The sequence below is a fragment of the Chlorocebus sabaeus genome, chromosome 10 (assembly GCF_047675955.1).
Source record: "Chlorocebus sabaeus isolate Y175 chromosome 10, mChlSab1.0.hap1, whole genome shotgun sequence".
Taxonomy (NCBI): domain Eukaryota; kingdom Metazoa; phylum Chordata; class Mammalia; order Primates; family Cercopithecidae; genus Chlorocebus; species Chlorocebus sabaeus.
In genome coordinates, this window is record NC_132913.1 from 98,074,558 (window position 1) to 98,094,821 (window position 20,264).

Genomic DNA, 20,264 nt, shown 5'->3' on the forward strand with positions numbered 1-20,264 from the left:
AAGGGATATTCAGAGAAGGATTCAGGGAGGAGATGGCGTATGACCTAGGCCTTGAAGGGTGAGTTGAGATTTGAAAGATGAAGCTGAGGAGAAAAGATAGAATGCATGTGGGGAAGAGACTCATGGAAGCAAATGAATACAGGGCCTGGTAAGAAGACAGTGGCCCAGGTTGTTTTAGCCTATGGCACAGAGGAGAAGATATCTAAACCCTGGAGATCTTCCCTCAACCTCTTCATTTAGTCTGGAGAAAAGCAAGTGCGGGTTAGGTTGTGGAGGGCATCCCAACCCTAACATGGAGGAACTGAGTGTGGGAAGTACTTCGGGATGAGAAGGGTCTGAAACAGCCAAGAAAGGAAGGATGTTTTAAGATTAGTAAATAAAAATACTTGGTTTTACAGTTCCAAATGTCATACTCTAGAAGTGGCATAAGACAAATCAACTCGAGGTAAAGGATTTCATCTTTGGCCCAATAAGACCAAAAGGAAACTCTCATTCTGAGTTCTCCCACAATTCTCAAAGAGAGATCTGATTTGGGAGTTGTAGTGCTTAGAAAAGATAAGGGTTGGTGGGATTGTAAACTAGTTCAACCATTATGGAAAACAGTATGGCGATTCCTCAAGGATCTAGAACTAGATGTACCATATGACCCAGCCATCCCATTACTGGGTATATACCCAAAGGATTCTAAATCATGCTGCTATAAAGACACATGCACACGTATGTTTATTGCGGCACTATTCACAATAGCAAAGACTTGGAATCAACCCAAATGTCCATCAGTGACAGACTGGATTAAGAAAATGTGGCACATATACACCATGGAATACTTTGCAGCCATAAAAAAGGATGAGTTTGTGTCCTTTGTAGGGACATGGATGCAGCTGGAAACCATCATTCTTAGCAAACTATCACAAGAACAGAAAACCAAACACCGCATGTTCTCACTCATAGGTGGGAACTGAACAATGAGATCACTTGGACTCGGGAAGGGGAACATCACACACCGGGGCCTATCATGGGGAGGGGGGAGGGGCGAGGGATTGCACTGGGAGTTATACCTGATGTAAATGACGAGTTGATGGGTGCTGACGAGATGATGGCTGCAGCACACCAACATGGCACAAGTATACATATGTAACAAACCTGCACGTTATGCACATGTACCCTAGAACTCAAAGTATAATAATAATAATAAAAAGAAATATTCTGAACAATAATACTATATAATAATAAAGTAGAGAAATATTCATGATTCTGGTAGCAGAGAAAGAAGCCATATTCTGCTTCCTCCTTAGTCCCCTCTTTTCTCTAATTGGCCTGGATGCCTATACTTGAGGATTCATGGTCAGTTTGCTGAGCGCTCAAAGTCGGAGAAAGACCCTCTGCCTCACTGTAAGCAGACAACAACCTTGTTCTTACAGCACAGATTAGGTAATGAGTTTATGTAGTATGTTCAACCTTGAGTGTTTTGCAAGTATTGCCCTGATACTTATAATACTTAAGATACATGGTTTATTGACACTATATACATACTGTTAGCTAAATATTCTGCTCCTCTGTTTTCCTTCGTGACAGGAGCACCCAGTGGTGCTGACGAAATTTATTGAAGGGGCCCGAGAAGTAGAAATGGATGCTGTTGGCAAAGATGGAAGGGTAAGTGCTTTATTCTCATCTCCTTCATTCCTGCCTTCTGATCATTTTTTTTTTCTTTAACAATCTTGAAATATTGACAAGTTAGAATTCATGATATCTATAAAATAGATCTCCAGTAATAGTGGAGAACCTGTTAAAAAAATCAAATTCTCTGACAATTCAGTTGAGGTGTCATGGGTATAATATTTCCTATGTTTCATACTGTTAGAATTTCTCTGATGATATTCAAAAGTAATTATCATCCTGTACTCATCATTCCTTTCGAATAGATTTTCTCTCTCATTTTCTTTTGTCTGTGGCTTTCCTTTTATATTTCAATGGATATTATGAAAACATCTAATACTTTTCTTTCTGAAGTTCCCAATTGAATCCTGGTTTTTCTTCTTTCTTCATTTCTCTCCTCCCTTTTTATTGGGTTAATAAAGGCAAAGTCAAACAAAGTGGATAAGGATAATAATATGAAATTGGCTTACCATATCACATCTTGTATTTCTAATACAATGAATACCTCCAACTTCAAGGAGAAATGAAAATATGAGGAATGTTTTACTTTAGTTTTATGGTTGTATTAATAATGCATTTGTGACTTCTCTTAAAATGTAGTAAGTTATGTTGTAGGGAGTCTATGCCATTTTACTTGCTTTAAGGAAAAATACGAAGTTGGCGTTCATCTTTTGCTTTGCAAATACTTCAAAACACTACTGAAGATGTTAAATCTTTTCTTCTTTTCCTTCCAGATTAGCAGTTCAGAGTAGATCTTGTTAATAGAAATGGTAATGGTATGTACTTACAACAGAATCACATAATCTTGAGTTGAAACACCCTTAGAGAGAATTTTTCCCAGCCCTCCACCCTCCAAGTCTGAAATTTTCTTTACAGCATCCCTGGAAGGTGGTCATATGTTTTCTTTTAAGCACTTTGGTGATACAAAACACAACACATTGTAGGATTACATACTGTGGTCACTTTTTTTTTTTTTTGACATCTCAGGTATTCGTTATCTTGAACTAAGTCCTGTTTCCTTGGGACTCTTATCCCTGATTTTCTGAGTTTCAGAGCAAAAACCTTATCTCTTTCCTTTTCAACGTCTTAAGTATTTGAAGGTTGAGATATAAAATAAGAGGAATGTGATACCTATATATGGAAGTGGAGAATGTAAGACTGGCCTGGAGACATTTGTACTTTTTCAAATACTGTACTAGTAAAATAAGGCTGGTCTGTTGTCTTTATTTGGCTCTAGGTTGCCAGGATATGTGCTTTCCCTAAGGTTTTCTCAGATATCAACTATTGCATATAGTCCTGTACTCCCTGGTTTGGAAATGTTGCAGGTTATTCACATAGTTTTAAAATTGCCATGCTAAGAAATGGACATAGAACTGCAGGTCTATTATGATTGTTGCTGAGCTCGGTGGGGTGAATGCCTCCCCTTTTCTAGACACTTCACCAAAAAGGAGCTCTTATTATTTTATAAATAAGCTCTTGTAAAAAATGAGCTCTTACTTATATGTGGTCTCTTTTATCCTCACCAACATGCTATGAGCAGGTTATTCCTATCTTATCATAAACCAACGGTAAGCAAGTAAAGCACTTTGCCCAGGTCACAGAACAGAAGGATGGAAACTCAAATGTCACTCTGTTTTAAGACGTTTATAAATCTGATAAATAAATTACATAAGAGATTTGCTTAAGTCTTTTATACCCACCCAATTATTCTCCCTTACTCTCAGCTTCGCCATTTCCCAAGGACACACATATTATTAACACGTGGGTTATAGTGATTGAGACCATAGACTTTGGAATCTGACAGATAAGATTCAAAATCCTAACTTAGTCACATACCAGTCACATGAACCTGGGTTATTTATTATTACATTGCTTTTGTTTCCTTACTTCTAAAAAAGAACTAAAATATTTTCCTTTCAACTCCTTCCTCTTTCAAACTTCCATTTAATGATCTCTTGATGAGATCTTTGAGACTTATTTTTAGTCCACCTAAGTTGTGCCATTTACCTAGATAGATATTGAGCTCTCCCACCTTCTTTTCTTTCCCAGTGCCTAAAAGATAAAGATATTTTCAGTGCTTTTCAAATGCTTTAGTTTCCTATCCCATTCTTAAACGTCAATATGAATTTGTTTAGTTGTACTCTTTTCCTATTACTTATACCAATGCTAATCAGTAGATGAGGGAGGTAGGCTCTCAGCCACTCTTAGCTGCCTCTAGAGGCAATCTGTTACTGCACAAGGAGGCAGCACTTTCTACTGCTCTCATCAGGAATGCAGCAAGGGAACTGGTCCATGCTCAGTGCATCTGTTAGGACCAAAGGGGAGGATGAGGGAATAGCATTCTTGAAGGAGGTACCTGAAAACTCTTTCTAAAATGCTTTTCTTTTTTTTGGCCAGGTTATCTCTCATGCCATCTCCGAACATGTTGAAGATGCAGGTGTCCACTCGGGAGATGCCACTCTGATGCTGCCCACACAAACCATCAGCCAAGGGGCCATTGAAAAGGTCATTTATAAATAAAAGTGGAAGGGAAAAGGCAACAATGAGGAAAAAATAACACCTATTTTTTTTTTTAAGCTAGATAGCAATGTAAGATATGCTGCAGGTTAAATTTAATGATGAGGCTAACTTCCTTGCTCTGAGTCATCTGGGTATTCTAAAGATAACAATTTTCTTCACTGTCCTTTTGAGCCCCTTTGGTTGTATGTGAGTACAGGGCTTGTCAAACTTGAATGTGCATCACAGACACCTGGAGAGCTTGTTAAACACACTGCTGGACTCCATCCCCCAGTTTCTGATTTCATATTTCTGGATCAGGCCCCAGAATTTGCGTTTCTCACAAGTCCTAAGGTGACGCTATCGCTGCTAGTCTGGGGATGATAGAGAACTGCTGCTCCTGGCAATTCTAATGTTTCAGGGCCACACACAGGTGAGCAGCATGTGAAGCAATGCTTCTCAGTTAGGAGTGGGGAAACAGGTGTGGACCAGTCACTTGAGAACTTTCTGGAATCTATGTTTTCCCTCCTCACCCTTGATTTCACCTCCAAACAGCACTTTCTGATATCTCGTTTGAGCTTTCTTTGAGAGCCAGTCTTATAAAGAACGTCCCAAAAATAATGACTCTGCCTTAGTTCCCAATATGCACTGCTAGGTGTACATTTAGAACCTATCATCTTAAATAACCTTTGAGGTGGTCCCATTAGTCTTTAGGTATATTAGATCAGGCTCAGCTCCTTTTAGTGAGCTTTTCCAGTGACCCTGCCATCAGAATCCAGGCAGACCCGTCTCTCTGGTTGTACATTGGGCTGGATTCTGAAGGTCTTTGTTCTAGAAGGTACAGGTAGCAGGATACTTTGTAATAGCAGAGGCATGAAAGAAAAGAAATCCTTGGATCTCAAATACACGGCAGTTTCTCATGTCAGGATAAATGATCCTCAGAACTCAGGATTTTCGAAATCTCTCAGAGCTCAACGTGTCGTAGACTCTACTTCCTTTTATACCCAATTACATTGCTGAACCACTCTTGTGAGCATAATGAGAGAGGAGCTCTTGCTTTTTGTAATCAATGCCCCCTCTTGGCATGGGGACATTCTGGCTCTGGTTGAATACAGGGATTCCTGTATGTGACATGCAGGGCCTCCCTGCAGGGAAACCCTGTTTCCTTCCGAACATAATATCTAACCTTGTAGAGTCCAGGGCAACAGAAAAGCAACATAAAAGAAATCTCTCTGGTCTCTTTGCAGTACCATGTAATTTCAGGGCCTGTACCTCCCAGCAGGTAGGTCATTACATTGATATAGAGGCTGGTCTGCAGTTTCTGGTGCTAAAGCAATGAGACTGAAAGGATTCCATTTAGCCCTCAATGTAAAACCAGGTTATATAATTGTAGGCAGATAGGGGAATTTGGCAGAGAGATAATCATGTAAAATTATTTGTTCTTTTCCTTCCTATTATTTGGTGTGTATTTATTGCATATTATTTTGTTAATAGAAGCCTAATAGTGCCCTCCATTATAATTATTAATGTAGATATATAGCTCTCTGTAAAGAGAAATTAAAGATATCCAAATTTAAGGTACTGTGCCTTTTAGAACGTTTTCAAAAACTGAGATATGCTCTTTAGCACACTATATGATTATCCTTTTTAATTTAGGTGAAGGATGCTACCCGGAAGATTGCAAAGGCTTTTGCCATCTCTGGTCCATTCAACGTCCAATTTCTTGTCAAAGGAAATGATGTCTTGGTAAGAAATGCCAAGGTGCCTGAGAGGACACCACCACTATGTTACTCATGTTGGTTTGCATCTCTCTGGTAATCTTCTCTGTGAACACCAGACAAAGAGCAACCGAGACCCCTGGATCTGTTTGTGTATGAGTGTGGAATGATGCATAGCATATAACGTCTACCTTATTTGAAGGCCCAGGCTCTTGGTGGCACTGATAAGTCAGTTACAGCTTTGTAAAGCACACTGATCCATTGGGAAGGTCACTGTATGGCACCTACAGTATAGTATAGATGGATACGGTGAGACAGACTATCATAAATATACTGAATGTGTAGAGTAGTCATAAATTACATGTACTGAAATTCTCCTTTACTCCTTACCCAGAGATGATACCATTTGCAAAAAAAAAAAAAAAAAAAAAAAAAAAAAAAAAAAAAAAAAGATAAATGAACTAGATTAGTCCTAATTAATTTAGTCTACTTAGTTTAGCTAATCAGTAACTACCTTAGTCTGTTTTGTGTTGCTATAACAGAATACCTGAGTCTGGGTATAACTTACAGAGAAAAGGGGTTTACTTGGCTTATGATTCTGGTGGCTAGAAAGTCTAAGATTGGAAAGCTGCATCTGGTAAGGGTCTCAGGCTGCTTCCATTCATGGTGGAGAGTGGAAAGGGAAATCAGATGGTGAGGGAGAAAGTGAGGGAGAGAAACTGAAGAAACCATACTTTTTAACAGCCCACTGTTACGAGAATTAATTTACTCCTACCAGACTGAGAACTCACCCCAACAGGAGAGCATTAATTTATTCATGAAAAATCCACCCCTGTGACCCAAAAACCTCCCACTAGGCTCCAGTTTCCATCACAGCCACATTGGGGACCAAATTGCAACACGAGTTTTGATGGGGACCAAACCACATCCAAACCACAGTAGTAACCAACATTGATTTACCTCCTACTCGCAGTCATATGGTGGCTGCAAAACTGTATTAGGCAAGCCTCTGCTCTCAAAAATCCTGTAATTTAGTGAATGTTTGGAAGAAGATAAATTTGTAGAAAACGTTAAAGTACAGTATCATAGTTGCTAGGGGGGATGTACAAATAAAATGGTATTGGACTTATAGAGCAGAGAGGGCATATTCACCAGTGTGTGTGTGCATGAACATGTATTTGAGCATCCTATGCTTGGTTAGGAGTAGATTATAAAAGACTTCAGGGTAGATTTTGTAGAACTGGATCTTGCAAAATGGTTGGAATTTTGACAAGTTAAGGATGGTAGAGAGATTATTACATAGAGATAGAACATCATCTGTAAAGGTGAAAAAAGAGCATATTTAGAGACAGTAAATAGTTCAGTTGAATCAGATGATTTTACTGAGTAAAACGAATGAACTGGGAAAGTAAGATTGAGTCCAGGAGAGTAGTATAAGATAAAGATAGTGAGGTGCATTGAAGCAAGAGGACAGAAGCCCTTCAGGGATTAGACTTTAATCTGATGCCAGTGGACATCCAGCGAAGGTTTTCAGGAGGGGTATAGCATTATTTGAGCTCTGCATTAAACGAAACCCATCAGCAGTGCATGGGAATGCAATCTGGAAAAAGGCATGAGAAAAGTCAGAGTTCAGAGATACTGACTGAAAGTATCAGGAAAAATCTAAGCAGTGAGGATAAAAGAGATAAGATTAGCAAAACAAGAGCTGGTCCCCAGTTAATAACAGCTGGAAACCAGTGGTAGAGAGAATATTAATATTGTTGTTACTGGCTCTCAATGTCCTCTTTCTCATTTTGAACTTTATCTCTTCAGGTGATTGAGTGTAACTTGAGAGCTTCTCGATCCTTCCCCTTTGTTTCCAAGACTCTCGGGGTTGACTTCATTGATGTGGCCACCAAGGTGATGATTGGAGAGAATGTTGATGAGAAACCTCTTCCAACATTGGACCATCCCATAATTCCTGCTGACTATGTTGCAATTAAGGTAACATTTTCAAAAATGTTAGTCATTTTTGAAATGTATTAGTCATTTTATGAGTTCTAGTGAAATTAAAGGAACAATTTGTCATCAAAAATCTTGTTACTTTTAAAACCTAACTAAAGGGTTGGACTAGAGATTTATGTTTCCTTTCGATAATGTACTGCAGTTGTACTATAGGCAACTTTATGTGAACTATTGTACATTTCAAAAATTTTTTACAAACCATCTAGAATTGTATAACTTCAAAACCAAGTAACTGAGTGAATTATCAGCTTTTTATGCAGCTGACACATGATGATGCTAGTTTAGCTGGTAAATAGAAATCCAGGACATACTTTGTTAGGATAAAGCTTGAATTGTGCCCAGTCTTACATGACCTTTGTAAAGAGGGTTACCCTGTGGGGGTTGGCTAAATTCCTACCACATTGACCACCTTTGCTTAGTACATATTTTCTTCAGTGGTGTGATTTTTCCATTTGAAAAATTGAGACAGCTGTTGCTGTATATGGTGCTGTGAGGTTGTTGAAATTGATGACACCTTTATAAAGAGTAACCAGGAAAATTTAAAGTTTGTTCACAAATTTCCAGTACGTATGTGTATTTTAAGTAATACCTTAATAATGCCATTGTGATCTTCTAGCTGCATCATTATGATTGTGCACAGAACTATGACCTTTAACTACTTGGCTGGACAGGAATAAGGATTGGTGATATATAAACGTATTTGAATTACGTAGATGAAGAGCACAATGAAATTAATATTTATGTAACATTAATATTGATATATTTATGTAAAATTGACAAATTTCTGATGTTTTCAAAAGGTTTCTGTTCCTATATGTGCTAGTGACCTCAGCCATAATTGTGTTAAGCTCAGACTTGGACTTTTGATTTTTATGATGGGAACTTTAAGTTGAAGCTGTGAATTTAAAAATCTGTATTAATCTTGCTTAAGCTGATAATGTAGGATGCCTTGAATTTTATAGTGCATTGAGATGGAATGTGACTTTTTATGTTGGGAGGAGGGGTGGCATTTTATTCCTGGAGACTATGACACAAATATATCGTTAAATCTTTTAGTAGAAAAACAGAGAAAAAATTTTTTTCCACTGGAGATTCTATATATGGATTTTAAGTTCATGTTTCTTTATTCATAGTTATAGGAGTATGCTTATATATTTTAGTAAATTGATAAATGAATTTTTAACTAAAAATAATATTGATGGATAGATACGCATTTTTTTTTGGTTTTGTTTTGAGATGGAGTCTCACTCTGTCACCCTGGCTGGAGTGCAGTGCCATGATCTCAGCTCACTGTAACCTCTACCTTCCAGGTACAAGTGAATCTCCCTCCTCAGCCCCCCAAGTAACTGGGATTACAGGCATATGCCACCACAACTAGCTAATTTTTATATTTTTAGTAGAGATAGGGTGTTGCCATTTTGGCAAGGCTGGTCTTAAACTCCTGAACTCTGGTAATCCACCTGCCTCGGCCTCCCAAAGTACTGGGATTACAGGTAGATACGCACTTTTTAAATGCACTGTGTCTTCCAGCTTACTCATTCCCTAGTTAGCATTGTATATAAATCTTAAGTTTTTTCAAATTACTTATTCATTGTCAATCTTAATAGCCTAGTGAGGCTAGTGGGTATCAACAGATGGGGAAATATGGAAGCTGAAGTGCAGAAATATGTAACTTGACCAAGATGATCTAGTGAAATGACTCCCAAGCTAGAATTCCCATCGTAATTTAGATTGGGTGCCAGAATCGATGGAGAAATTGATAAAATTCCTCCATGTACCAGATAAATGGATATATAGCAAGAAACGAAAACTTGGTTCTTCATGAATTTCATCAAAATAAATGAAAAGGAGGCACTCCTATATTTTAGTTCATATGAATGTTCTGCACAAAAGTGTTTCCAAGCAGAATGTTTTTCAAAGCCTTTAAGAGGTGTCAACAACAGTTTAATGTCTCAGAAGCTGGCTTACAGACAGTCATTTCTGGCAAGGTGGCTTGTTGCAAGTTCAAATGATCAGAACAAGAAGAGGAATGTTTCCAAAGCCTATCAAAGAGAAAAAATGTGTTTGAACTCTGTCTGGAGAGACCAATGCCCAGTGGACTTTGAAATCATTCCAATAGGAATATGCATGGGCCAGATTAGAAACACTGGTCCCGACTGGTCTCAGGGGCCCTATTTACAGAATTAATTTGTGATTATTTAACCTAAAGTTTTGGCCAAGAGCTCAAGAAATTCTTGGAATGGAGTTTTAAAGCTATTTTTCAAGTCAGATGCTTGGACCCAAGAGATTTTTTACATGTCTACTGTAGCCTAAGTGAACCCTGTGAGAGATGATTCGCTAAATATATTTATCCTCTCTTATTCATTTTCTGCTTTTCCCTCACATAATTTTTCTCCCTGTTTTTTTTCCGACAGGCTCCCATGTTTTCCTGGCCCCGGTTGAGGGATGCTGACCCCATTCTGAGATGTGAAATGGCTTCCACTGGAGAGGTAACTAGTTAATAATCCATGGACGCGTTCATTAAATCTACTTTGAAATCTAAGGTTTTACGATTTGAATACAGTAAAATAAAGGGAATAAAAACTTCTGCCATCAGAGTAAGACTCAGAGGGCTTATGAATTTTGAATTTGAAAAATATTTTACTTCTATTTGGAATAGGGTCTAAATTCTTATTTCTATTTTAACATGGGAATATAATACACGTGTTCCTAATTCATTTTCACATGAGAACATCTTCCAAGTATTTATCTAGACATCCAAGTAAGTATCTTCTATGTCTTTTTATTTAAAGGTTCTCAGGTCTCTCTGTAATAGCACCTCATTCCCTGCCTCACTGCCAAAATTAGATCATTTGATTTTTACTAGTAATATGGAGAATGACAGCATTGTAAAGATCATAGACCTAAACATTGTGGAATCTGCAGATACATACAAAATTTCAGGACTACTTTTAACCTCCTGGGGATTATCTAAAAACTATAATGGAATTGGCCACTGGATGTCCCTCTTCACTTGTGTTGAGGCTGTGTCAGCTGAAGGTTTCTTTAGGATTGTGAAATGTGTTTCTTATAAAGAGCTGTCAGATTCTAGAAAGTTCTCTCGATGTCAGTGTCAGGACATTTTGTGAATCACCTAGCCCTTGACAGACTTACTAGATACAACCTTCAGATTCTCATCAGTGCACATCCGAGTGGCAATATCAGACTGGAAGCAATCATTGTTTCCTCTTGGTATTAAGGAAAACCTAAAAGGAGAAGATACTTAATTGCAACAAAGTATGTGATGTTTTATATGGTTGCCTGGTTACAAGCAAGATTTGTGGTGAGAAACCAAGTGAAACAAGAAGGCAGGCAGTCAGGAATAAATGGCTGTCCTGTTTGTATTTCGACTCTTAGAAAGGGGACTATTTGCCTCTTTGTTGCTTCTTTTAATTTAAGGGCAAAAAACCCCTTACTTTTAAAAGAAGGCGCTATGAATGTTACATCTCCAGTCGGTTTAAGGAGACAGTCTTCAGGTTCTTCTTGATCCCATGGTCACTACTACTAGTAATGCTGATTTAGCTGGCCCAGGGTTCAGATCAGAGAGAAAGACGTATTTTCCCTAATACTGTTTTCTTTCCTCCCTTTTTTTTGAAACGGAGTTTCGCTCTTGTTGCCCAGGCTGGAGTGCAGTGGTGCGATCTCGGTTCACTGCAACCTCCGCCTCCTGGGTTCAAGCGATTCTCCTGCCTCACCTCCTGAGTAGCTGGGATTACAGGCACGTGCCACTATGCCTGGCTAATTTTGTATTTTTAGTAGAGACGAGGTTTCTCCATGTGGGTCAGGCTGGTCTCAAACTCCCGACCTAAGGTGATCCGCCCGCGACAGACATGAGCCACCGCGCCCGGTCCTTGCTGTTTTCTTTAGCATGGCAAATTTGTTTTCACTGCTTATGTTCATTCTGCATCCACACATACATTATGGGAGTTATTGAAATATAAAAATAGGAAAAGAATGAGAAATTCAGCTCCCCTTTGTTATATGTGTTTCTCAAGTATAAAGAGAGTTCTTCCATTATTTGAAAGGGTCATATTTCCAAGTGTCATAAAGTAAAATATTACGAGGTCTGTTTTATTACTGAAATCAGAATTCTAGCTTAGTAAAATCTCAATTATGCTTCAAAGAGACATTTTCAGTGTCCAAATGGCTTGTTGTAGGATTAAACATCTAGCTACTGATATAAGTAAGGGACATTTTATGTTCCTAGTGGTAAAGTGGGGATGTTAGTCCTGATCTTTAATGGCACATTTAAATATTTTCTGTGGTTCTGTAGACAATTTTTAAAACCTTGTCTGTGTTGAAGCATCTGCACTTATGATGGGATTACCCAATTCTTTTCAGTAGAATTTGAGACTCATTAACTTAGGTTGACCTTATTTAAGTTAGTTGCCCAGTACTTGACTGAGCAAAATGTTTGCTCTGGAGAGAAAAGCAGCAGTTGTACGTACTGGTGACCGACTGAAGGTTATAGTCATAAGAACTTTTCTTGCACAGAAATGGTAATTTGCTTAAGAAATGAATTTAGCCATCAGTGGTATTTACTCTAATGGTGGTTCCGTACCTGTGCCAAATGATGATATACATGGCAGAATTGACTCCTATCAGGTTCAAATATACCACTTGTTCTATAATTACATTGGCTATTTGACTTGTAGTTATACTGTAGCACAATTACCGTAAACCTAAATGAAACTTCTGTATACTCTAACATTACTATATATATTAGTTTGTTTGGAATTGTTTTTTCCCCATATGACTGTGGTATTCAGGACTAGTAGCAGGATATTTTGGCTCATTTTATAAAAATGATTTTTTTTTAAAAAAAAAAAACAAGTTCCTTTGAGGTTTTCATGGAGTTATTAAATTTCTCGGAAGGCTGTCTCATAAGCTCTATGAAATGACTCCAAACCAATTCAGCAGTTATGCATTTCAGCTACTGACCAGTAAATTCATGCACGGCTGCATAGTATATATGACACATACTGTTATTTAAACAGTAAGTCATATTAACATTTGGAAACTTACCACATTATGGACCAGAAGCTGTGATTTGTATCCAAATAACTCACAGTAGAATCCAGTTATGTTTCTCCATTGAGTGTTGTTGGATAGAGAAAGAATTGCTTATTCATTCATTATGCTTAATTAAAAACATAAGATACATCTGCCCTGGCCAGCCTTTTAATCCCTGGATTCAGATTGCATGGTCTTTGGGCAACATTAATAAAATCTACAGAAAGCGTCTGTGAGTAAAGTACTTTCCATTTGTGTGTGTGTGTGTGTGTATGTGTGTGTATTTTAATTTTAATTTCTGGTAGGAGGGGTTGACTATTCTTTGCATCCTCTATTTTAATGTTTTATTTATTCTAAACAGGTGGCTTGCTTTGGTGAAGGTATTCATACAGCCTTCCTAAAGGCAATGCTTTCCACAGGATTTAAGATACCTCAGAAAGGCATCCTGATTGGCATCCAGGTAAGTGGTTTGTGGCTGTGTGCTTGCCCATGGTCATACACGGTAATTGGGGAGAAGCAGGGTAGAATGTTAATTGTGGTATAGAAGAAGGGAGATTTGTTTTACGTTTCCATTTATGGCAACTTACAGGAAGAAGGGACATTTGTTCTCTATTTGCTTCTTGATTTTGCCTTCTGTTGCATCAGTCCATGCAAAAATAAAATACAGACAGAAAGAAAATGTTTCTAGTGAAGGGATATTTATTCTAAATGGGATGCAAGGTACCTTAAAAAATGAATCTCTTATTCTTTGGTTTTGTCTTTTCTATATGTTTTCCTCTTAGCTCTTCATCCTTAGTTCCTGAACATAGGCATTATAATGAGGTTGGGTCTCACTTCCTGTTTGTTTCTCTTGATATCTCTCTGTCTCTTGATTTTCCCCCTTGCCAACTTATCCACGTCTATAGTACTCTTCTATCTATAACTACCACCTGTAAATTTACATCCTCAGCCATCCCATATTTCCAACAATCTGCTGCATACCTCCACTTGAATATCTCAAATCCAACTTTTCTCAAACTGAAATCATATCTGTTCTCTCCTGACCATCTCCCCTTCCTTCCTTTCATTCATTCAGTCCTTCACATTTCAATCACTATCAAATGCCAAGGATTCGAAGTTGAATACATGGACGTGATTTAATAAAATTTCTCAACTTAACACTCCAGATTGAAAATTTTTGAAGGGTAGTGATTTACTGGGCCTGATACAGTCAGCTTATTTCATAGTATACTGTGGAAGTTCTTGAAATATTATTCATTGGTAAGCCTTCTAGGTCAAAGTAGGGTGAAATGGATATCTTTATGCAATAAAAAAAGGCATTATCAATTTACTGATGTAAGTTAAATATAAATCTTAGGGCAAAATGATAGGAAACTTCTATTACTATTTGGAATGCTTTTTATTACTATTTGGAACTACTTCTGTTACTATTACTAATTGCAAGTGTGTACAAACTGTCCTGTTTATAAATTTCCTGAAAAAATACTAGAGGCTTCCCAACTGGTCATTCATTTTTATTTGAGATTAGTAATTCTTGGCTCCTATAAAAAAACAACAAATGGTCATATAATATCCCCGCTGTGCTTTTAATAAGCTCAAACTCTGCATGGCTACATAAAAATCAATAAAAATATAATTAGAACAGTACCAGGTATTCTCAAGCCAGTGGGTGATTATTTTAGATTCCATCTCATTAGGGTGTCTTAATATTAGCAAATTAGACTCTGGAGACTATACAGGTAGTGGCTTTGGAGAAGTTTCTGCAAAGAGTAACTTGGGATTTTGCTTTATGAAGGTACCAGAAGGACAATGGTGAATAGTTAGAGCAGAGGCTAACAAGATGACTTGCAATTGTGAAGCTTAATGGCAGTTTAGAGACAAATCACACCATATGATAGACTCATCACGTTATAAATGGATATTAAGTATTATTAAGTCCCAAGTAGGAGAATATTTGCCCAACTTCCAGTTATGGCTTAAAGTTTAATGTGAGACCTGGGGGCATTCAGAGGAGACCATGCCCTTAGTCCACATCTTCACATCTAATCATAATAGTGCTAACATCTTAAAATGCCAGCTTAAGAAGGCAGTGATGTATAAAATTGTGCCTTGTTTGGTTCTAGTGCTGCAGGGAAATGTGAAGCAAAAATTAATTTGATCCCTATGAAGTATTTGCATAATTTGGGCATTAGTGGACAGAATTTTGCTTTGTAGGGGAAAAAAGGGTTTGTTAGAAAAAATAATGTTTTCTTAAAGCAGTGAGTGCTGTCTGTTGAAAGTCTACCTTTCAATGCTTTTCTTTTTAAATAAATAAATGTTCTAGCAGCTACATGAGTTGTTGAGAAGAACTTTCTGTACATGAGAGCATACAGACACAGACTTAAAAATATATTAAAAAGTATTTAAAGAATACTTAAAATTATACTTATGAAAATATGTACAGCCATGGTAAAATTGATCAGCTAATGCATAGTTTCTTCATTACTACATGAAGAATTTTCATTAATGATGTTTTTAAAAATGCTTAGTCTAATAAACTGAAAAAGCATGACAGAATATACTAAATAGAGAGTTAATAGCTATAAAACTTACTGGACTACTTCTTAGAATGGGGCCAAATCTAATCTCAACTTCTTACTGCAGCTTTATAGCCAATTGCAGACAAAGTAATTAGGGTTCCATATTTTAGGATACATTGTACTTTTAAAAAACATTTTATTTAACGTGATCCCACTTGGTCAGAAGAACTCGTATAAACACTTTGGATATCTGAAGTTAGAACTGAAAATAGCACAAAAAAGGACTGCTAATATATAAATGGGGGTTAGGGATAGTAAATCCAATGGAAGGCATCTAGTTGAAGGTCAGTTATCTTACGAAGTTCCAGGAGAACTTGTTATATGGCAGTCTTTCTAACTTTTAAATTTCTTTTCTATTTTCCACCCTACTCCTTAACACATACCGACTCTCCGTTTCTGGTCTTCCAAAGTTAAATCTGATGGGTCAAAGTACCTGGGAAGTTTAAAATATTCATAACATCAATCTTATACCTAGGACTTAGAATAAAAGAATCAAGATGTAGATTTTGTCAAAGGATTCTTGTAAATCTATTACATGCCCTGTGTCTCTACCAAGGCATTTCTAACATAAGACAGGCATAATAGAGGTTTATGTGGCAACAAAAATCATCTTTGATTTTCCTGTAATATTTCTAGCCACCTTTCATTGCATTAGGATTTATTTTTAGTTGCCGTGAATAGGCAATCTGCCTTGTTTTGAAGTTTTCTGGAAGACCCTTTAACAATAAATGATTTACTCTAGAGTAGATCAAGAGCACTCAGTGTTTTCCTCTCTGATTGGGCTATTCAGTGATGCTTGTGGAGTGGCAAGCACCAATCTGACATCTGCGCTTCAGCATCGCTCAGAAACACAAAGCAAGCATTTTATCTGAAAAGACAACTCCAAGTGGCATGAATAACCTTTTATCTTTAATATGGAATCATTAGGAACAACCATAGAGTTGCCAGTCCCGAGGTCCCCGGAGAATCCACAGGCATCACATAGTATTAGCTTGGCTTTCTTTTCTGTAGCCAGGCATTGGATAAATGTGAAAATGATCATTGGAGGAAATATATATACATTTTTCCCTTTTAAAGGACTGTCTTCTTTATAAACATTTCCAAGAAAATAAATCAGGTTGTACTTTTCACCTTTAGTAACAAATGGTTTCTTACACAGGTATTTTCAATCAGCCTTTAAATCTGAGGCTACTCAGATGCAAGCTGACAGCTATAATTTCTTTTTGTAGAGAGGCTGTTTTATGTGTCACAAGTGTTCAATACATGTTTGATAGAAGTTTATAATGTGCCTATGGAAGCCAACACCCAGACCAGAAGGTAGAGTGGTTCCCTGGCTGGGAACTGTCAATACTGTCATGTTGGATATTTATCTTTTCCACCTGGGGGACAACACTGAAACAGCTCCATAATGAGGTTCTGCCTGGTGTCTGCAGGTCTTAGAGGACTTGCTGACTTATTTTACTTTAAAATGGCAAAAAAAAAATTACATTCTAGTACTCCTCCCTCAATGGTTTTCATGGTGATTTTAGCCAAGGTTAATGCAATCTTGACCTCATATTACACAATGAGTGGAGGATAGTCTTCCTATCTCCTATTCCCCCCTTTCTTAAACTTAAGTATGCATCAAAATCACCTGGAGGGTTTGTAAAACAACAAATGGCTAGGATGCACTCCCAGAGTTCCTGATTCAATAGATCTGGGGTGGGGTTCAAATTTTCATATTTTTAATAAATTCCCAGGTAATGCTGATGCTGCTCTCCCAGGGACCACAATTTGAGAACCACTCTACTTGAGCAATGGTACTTTAGAAACCTAGTTAAAAGTTATGTTAGCACTTATTATTGTCAAACATGTTATCAGGGAATTTTTGCTAGGGGAAAGTATAAAAGATTGAGAAAAGTTGAGTGCATGATTAATGTATCAAGTAGTAAGCGTTGGAGATCATTATGCTAAGCCTTCTAATGTGATTTGGTACTTACTGAAGTCTATTCTGTGTTTAGCAGAGGCTCACAATGTAATGTTCCATATTAGGGGAATTTAACAACATTCAGAAGTTCATTTTGGACATTTCATATAGAGACATTTCATATATATATTTGTTATATACCAAGGAATCTTAAAACATGAAAAAAATTTTATATGCCATCAAATTTAGCCCTTTGACTTTTCTGAGGAGAATCAAACTTGAATTGTCTTATTCTTCTGTCTAACCAATTGTCTTGATGTCACTAAAAGTTATTTAATTTTTTACTTTTTTTGTTTTGTTTTGTTTTTTTAATATCTAACCATGAGCTTCTTGCACCTAAGCTCATTTTTTCTGTTTGGCCCTAAGTGGAAATGAAAAGCTACCGTCCTGGGCATGGTTACAATTCATGTTCTATAAGGCAGTCATGAATAACCCCTCAGCCTGCCTCAGCTGAAATTCATCCAGTTGCATTTATCTTTTCTATTTGCCAATAGTTTCCTCTTATAAAACTGCAGTTCTGGGATTGAGAGGGCCAGAATCTGAAAGAATTTTATATTTGAACATAGTCTTTGGGGTCTTTTCTTAGGATTTAGATCCATGCTCAGAAAGCCTCTGCAAGTAAATATTAGAGGGTGTTATGGGCTAAACATTATCAAAATTGTGCAAGGATCATATGTGTTTTATTGTCACAGTTCTTAGTTTCTGACTCTGAAATAAGATCATTTGATTTTTTCCAGCCATCGCTAATATGGTTTGTAAACAGATTACAAGACATTTGCTGAAGTAACCAGCTTATGTCATCTGTTTAAAACCTTTATACAAGGGAAACCAACAAGAATGTTCCTATTTAAAGAAGAATGGATATGTTTTTAACAGTATATGATTTTAAATATGCCAGCTCAGTTACTCAGACACTCATGTTAATGAAGTCAAGGTCAGGGTTTGATCTTTGGGTAGGTCACCTAGTGTTGTTTTCTTTCATTCTGACCACTACTTTGCAAGCACTAGCTCTTGATCACAGAAAGTATATTCAGAACTAGGGAACCCCTGATGGTAATGGTCAGGAATCCAGGGAAGGTAGGGCTGGACACTAGACAGGTCCACCTGGGTTCCTAGGAAGGACACAGCAATGGACTGTAGGAAAATATCTGAGCAGTGAGATGGAGCATTAGAGAAGCCTGTGTGGAAATGAAATGCATATAAATGAGGGGGCAGTCAGTTTGGGTGTAAGTGTAATCGTGGGTAAAGGAACCCATGCTTGGAAACTCGGATGTAAGGGCAGGAATCTAGTCTTTAGGGGGGCTGAAAAAACAATTATTTTAATTATATTAATATTTATTAAGAACTATTAATAGGCAAAAAACTGTGAGAAATTATAGTACTAACACTTATGTAGTGCTTACTTCTAAATTAGTTTATTGAACACTCATACTAATGTAAGAACTGTTACTATTCCTGTGTAACAGATGAGGAAACTGCATCGTAGATTTGTTAAGTAAGATGTTCAAGGTCAGTTTAATAAGGTGTGGAGCCTCAAAAAGTAGAAATACTACTATTATCATCACTGTTTTAGAAATGAAGAAATGAAGACCAAAGTCATTAACATTTTGAAGCACACACCACTAGTGAATGATGAAAGCCAAGATTTGAAATGCAGCTAACTGACTTTAGAGCTCATACTTTAGCTACAACTTTTTATTGCCTCCTAGTAAATGAAAAAATAAGTTCCAATGATTGAATTATTGCAGGGACTTGTACATGAGCTAGTAGGAAAATGGCCTAGTTATTGAAGAGCAGTACAAAATTAGAATTTAGAAATAAGAGCAGGTTGAGGCCGGGCGCAGTGGCTCACGCCTGTAATCCCAGCACTTTGGGAGGCCAAGGCGGGCGGATCACATGAGGTCGGGCATTTGAGAGCAGCTTGACCAACATGGAAACAGCCCGTCTACTAAAAATACAAAATTAGCTGGGCCTGGTGGTGGATGCCTGTAATCCCCGCTACTCGGGAGTCTGAGGCAGGAGAATCGCTTGAACCCAGGAGGCGGAGGTTGCAGTGAGCCGAGATCATGCCATTGCACTCCAGCCTGGGCAACAAGAGCAAGCAACCCCATCTCAAAAAAAAAAAAGAAGAAGAAGAAGAAGAAGAAGAAGAAGAAGAAGAAGAAGAAGAAGAAGAGCAGGTCGAATAGGTAAAACAGCTAGCCTGACTCGGTACTGGCTCCTAACCCACGTGTCTTTTAAGTCCTCCCTGACCAGGAAAAGGGTCCTTGTAGAACTGGGGTGGATCTGAACTTACAAAGACCAAGTGGATTAAATAGAGAATAAAGGGAGTTAAAAACAAGGTGAAAAGCGGAGATCAAGATAATGTGGATGGAATTTCATTGACATTGGGATATAGCTAAAACTCATACCCACCATAGAAGGATAAAAGGATAAAACGTGTCATTTTTGAATATAAAGCATCTGGAAGCAGGTGGCATTGTCTTTTAAGATGTTGTAAGGAAATACCATGTTGTATATGACTAAATGAAGAACATGTATATCCAGAAAGTGAATTTTGTGAAATTCCTTTTCAGCAATCATTCCGGCCAAGATTCCTTGGTGTGGCTGAACAATTACACAATGAAGGTTTCAAGGTACATTCATTAGTTTTAAGTTGTTTTCTGTCAGCATGGAATCAGTCCACAAAAGAAAATATTGCAGGATATTGGAAAAGAAATAGCCCAAAATATGTCCTTTTGATATGAAAGCTTTAACTAACTTGGTAGTTTCAAAACTTAGAGTAAAATCATT

At 37.5% G+C, this 20,264-nt stretch overlaps 1 protein-coding gene across 1 annotated transcript in view; it reads left to right on the forward strand.

Annotated features, from left to right (window-relative positions):
• The window catches only part of CPS1 (carbamoyl-phosphate synthase 1), a 119,642-nt gene that overhangs the window by 95,381 nt on the left and 3,997 nt on the right, over positions 1 to 20,264 (forward strand). The window contains exons 29-35 of the mRNA XM_007966137.3: positions 1,576 to 1,653; positions 4,054 to 4,161; positions 5,809 to 5,898; positions 7,683 to 7,853; positions 10,289 to 10,363; positions 13,288 to 13,386; positions 20,048 to 20,107. Coding sequence (XP_007964328.1) covers positions 1,576 to 1,653; positions 4,054 to 4,161; positions 5,809 to 5,898; positions 7,683 to 7,853; positions 10,289 to 10,363; positions 13,288 to 13,386; positions 20,048 to 20,107 — 681 coding nt within the window. The remainder of the gene's footprint in view (positions 1 to 1,575; positions 1,654 to 4,053; positions 4,162 to 5,808; positions 5,899 to 7,682; positions 7,854 to 10,288; positions 10,364 to 13,287; positions 13,387 to 20,047; positions 20,108 to 20,264) is intronic.